Consider the following 3,533-nt stretch of genomic DNA (forward strand, 5'->3'; position numbering starts at 1 on the left):
CATTCCCAGTCTTATTCTCCACTGAAACAGACCGTTCACAGCTGTTAAGTGTTTTGCATGAGGTCCGTGTAGTCCATTGCATTAGTTGTGTACAGGGGACAAGCTTTTTCTCGGACAAAACTTTAATTTCGAATATGCCTGTTTTTTTCGTAATTGTTAATATATATAATCTTGAGAGTGATTAACTCGCCAATGTAAATAAATGGATTCAAGTGTGTTCATACAGAATTAAAATATTGTTCCAACCCGGCAAATAACTTAAAGGTCCAGGTACAACTTCAATGAATCGTTTAATTGGTTCCAAGTAGGCATAGGCTATGTGTCTATGTAGGTAGGCTATGTGTCTAAAATTATGAAAAAAATCATCTTCACCTGTAATGTTATAAAATTACTTTCGATTAGTTACCGAAACTACACATCCCCATTCAAAAACATGGTCAATCAGGTGACACCCTCATATGTTCATAATTTTTAAACTATCGATATTATTTAGAAATGAATTAAAAGCAGCCTTTAATCTAAACCAAAGACTTCAAGCCGAACTACGAAACCCGATGGCCAGTGCGAAAACAAATTATGTTGGCCTTCCCTGTTGCAAAGCGTTTGATTGGCTAGGATTTACAACAGACAGACATAGACGGGAAATCATTGGTCCTTTTTGGGCAGGCAGTACCCCGGATGTCCAGGACTTTCCAAATATATTACGGTCAGAAGGCGGGATAACTAGTTCAAATCAGGCGAAAGACTTGTTTAGTATACTGTCTCGAAGGATTTTGGTTTGCCTCTAAAAGAAAAATGGTAAGCATTGCATTTAAATGTGTGGTTTAAGTATAAAACCCCACCATACAATCATGTTTAGTGGTCTGTGAAAGCTTGATACCGGTTTATTTGGTAATAGAAAATCTAAAATACAGTTACAGGGTCGGCTGCCCCCAACGTTATCAGATAACGTTAGCTAATGTTACCTTAGCATGTTTGCGAAATGATGGGAATTTGTCATAGCAGCGAATGTAACAGCGTATCCTGGTTTATTACATTTCTGTTTCTCTCATTCTGTGTCTTTCTAGGCTGGCGGAAAAGCTGGAAAGGACTCCGGGAAGGCGAGGACAAAGGCCGTTTCGCGCTCGCAGAGAGCCGGTCTGCAGGTCAGTTTTGTATCAAGCTAAAAGCGCGCCTCCGGTGCCACCTAGCCTGTATGCTAGTTAACAAAGCTAGGCCAATTATTCACCGCTATTTCGATAACGTCATTTTTGTTTCGACAATGAGCATGGGCGATTAAGTTTTTTTTTGTTTACATTACGTTGTTCGCATGCTTGTTGTAGACTTCACTTGGACTTTTCCCCATTTGTGCTGCTCGTAAACGTGTATTGCTGGATCACCGGTGACGGTCTCAATCATTTTTGGCGCTCTGTTGCCTGTTTCGTGCAGTTCCCAGTCGGCCGTATTCACAGACACCTGAAGTCCAGGACCACAAGTCACGGTCGCGTTGGCGCAACCGCAGCGGTGTACAGTGCCGCTATCCTGGAGTACCTGACGGCTGAGGTAACGCTAGCTTGTGATGACAATTAACTTTTACGCGATTTTGCCACTGTTTGGGGTGTGAGTATTGCACCGCATGACATCACGCTGATTTTAATCGTGGTCTTTCTACCTGTGCGCAGGTGCTTGAGTTGGCAGGAAACGCATCTAAGGATCTTAAAGTGAAGCGTATCACCCCTCGCCACTTGCAGCTCGCCATCAGAGGAGACGAGGAGTTGGACTCGCTTATCAAAGCGACCATCGCCGGCGGTGGTATGTGTTTTTGTTTTGATTATATGTGCCTTTTGCTTGTCATTTGTCCACGCTTGATTAGCTAGGCATTACAGATTTAGAATATCGATGATATTGCTTAAAGTGAACCGCACCGTTTTAATGTAACATATTCCGTCCTCCAGGTGTCATTCCACACATCCACAAGTCCCTGATCGGAAAGAAAGGCCAACAGAAGACCGTATAACTGCGTGGAGACCCATGTTGATGTCACTCTCAGGACCTTAAGCTGAACGTGGTTCCCCCCCTTTGTATTGCTGTCTGTATGTGTAGTTGTATAGAGTTCCCCTTGTATGTGTTCTACCCTTTTTTTAATTTTATTTTTTTAACTGCCCAAGCTTTGCATCTACTCATTTTTGGGGTGTTTTTTAAAACGTGGCTTCAGAGAAGCTGGTTTTCTTTTGTATTTTTTTGGTGCTATAGTTTTAATGTACTCCAGTTTGTTTGTATACATTTGGCATATTACTTTATCCATTGATTTTGAGGTTTTATGCAAATAAAGCTCAAAATACACTGCCTCTCTATGTAATGGCCTCTTGTCTGTCTTTGAGGGGCTATTTGCTGTTGAAGGTCCCTGTGTTTGGTGGGTAGGGGTACAATTATGGACTGGCGAGGCTAATTTTGGGGTCTATATTTCTCATTAATAAGGAAGGTAGGAAAATACCCTATTTTTCCAGCTGAGGAACTACTTCTTTACTTGGCTGTACGAGGGTTGTTTTGCATCGCAGTTTTAGATGAACGTAGGGTGTTAAGTTTGTTCAACGTGCAATGAGTAAAACAGTTTGGAAAGTAGCCTAACTTGTGATCATTTGGTGGCTGTACAGGCTCAATAATACTGATTGCTAAAAGTGTTTTCAGACAAGTTTGTTTTAAAGTGCTGTCAGAATTGATTCTGGCATATACTGAAGAAAAATATAAATGTAACATGGGAACCAAGTGTTGTCCTGGGCTTGCACTTGATGCTAGAAATGACTGATTCGCATGGTTCTGGCACCAGACATACAAAGAGATCGAATTAAAAAAAATGTTTTAACATGGACACATTACACAGCATTGCATGCTCTTTTAACGTTCATGAACCGTTAATTCGAAGCTATAGGCTATACTTGTATATGTTTGGGGGCATGAATGACAATTTCGACGTCATGAAGTTAGGCCGTTTAGAGGTTTGTTAGTCTATATATATATATATTTTCGCGGGGGAAATTCTTGGATTATTAAAAAAATAATCCGTAGTCAGTGTATTGAGACATATCTGCATCTCCCACATAAAACTGGGTTGAATGATCCTTTTGCAGGTAGGGTGCGTTTTTAGTGACACTGTTCTACCACTAGGCGGCAGTCCTCATTGTCTGCAATGTTACAATTAGCTGTTCAAAAAGGATAAATTGGCCTTTTTAAGCGCTCAGCAGCATTAATGAGTGATTACGAGACAAGATACTGTCGGATTAGAGAGAACATGTCGGTTATTCTGCGCAGGTGGCCTGAGGCGCCTAACTGTTTTACGGCTCAAACAGGTTGTTGGGGCTGCCGCCCGTCTTTGTGGAGCCTCACCCCAGTTGCAGGAATGCGGAGAAGGGTGCACTTGTCCCTCCTAAGCGTTCTCTACAGGCTTCATACATCACAGAGAGCCGCTAGGTTGTAGCAGGTGTAGGCTTTAGGTAAGGTTGAGAATATGCTTATTTTGTAGCCTGTATAATAAAAAAGCAACTTCTAGTGCTGCA

At 41.7% G+C, this 3,533-nt stretch overlaps 1 protein-coding gene across 1 annotated transcript; it reads left to right on the forward strand.

Moving 5' to 3' along the window:
• The first annotated feature begins 749 nt into the window (after positions 1-749).
• Positions 750-2,321, forward strand: LOC308382440 (histone H2A.Z). Its single transcript, XM_080860168.1, has 5 exons — positions 750-798; positions 1,068-1,145; positions 1,429-1,542; positions 1,662-1,791; positions 1,935-2,321. The coding sequence occupies exons 1-5, from the start codon at positions 796-798 to the stop codon at positions 1,994-1,996; spliced, it is 387 nt and encodes a 128-aa protein (XP_080716294.1). The 5' UTR covers positions 750-795; the 3' UTR covers positions 1,997-2,321.
• The last annotated feature ends 1,212 nt before the right edge of the window (positions 2,322-3,533 follow it).

Source organism: Sprattus sprattus (genome assembly GCF_963457725.1).
Source record: "Sprattus sprattus genome assembly, chromosome: 21".
Lineage (NCBI taxonomy): Eukaryota > Metazoa > Chordata > Actinopteri > Clupeiformes > Clupeidae > Sprattus > Sprattus sprattus.

What these genes read in the sequence shown, in the direction of transcription:
- LOC308382440 (XM_080860168.1), top strand. An exon ending in TGGAGTACCTGACGGCTGAG is followed by an intron (nt 1,543 to 1,661) that starts GTAACGCTAGCT and finishes ACCTGTGCGCAG; the next exon opens with GTGCTTGAGTTGGCAGGAAA. An exon ending in AGCGACCATCGCCGGCGGTG is followed by an intron (nt 1,792 to 1,934) that starts GTATGTGTTTTT and finishes TCCGTCCTCCAG; the next exon opens with GTGTCATTCCACACATCCAC.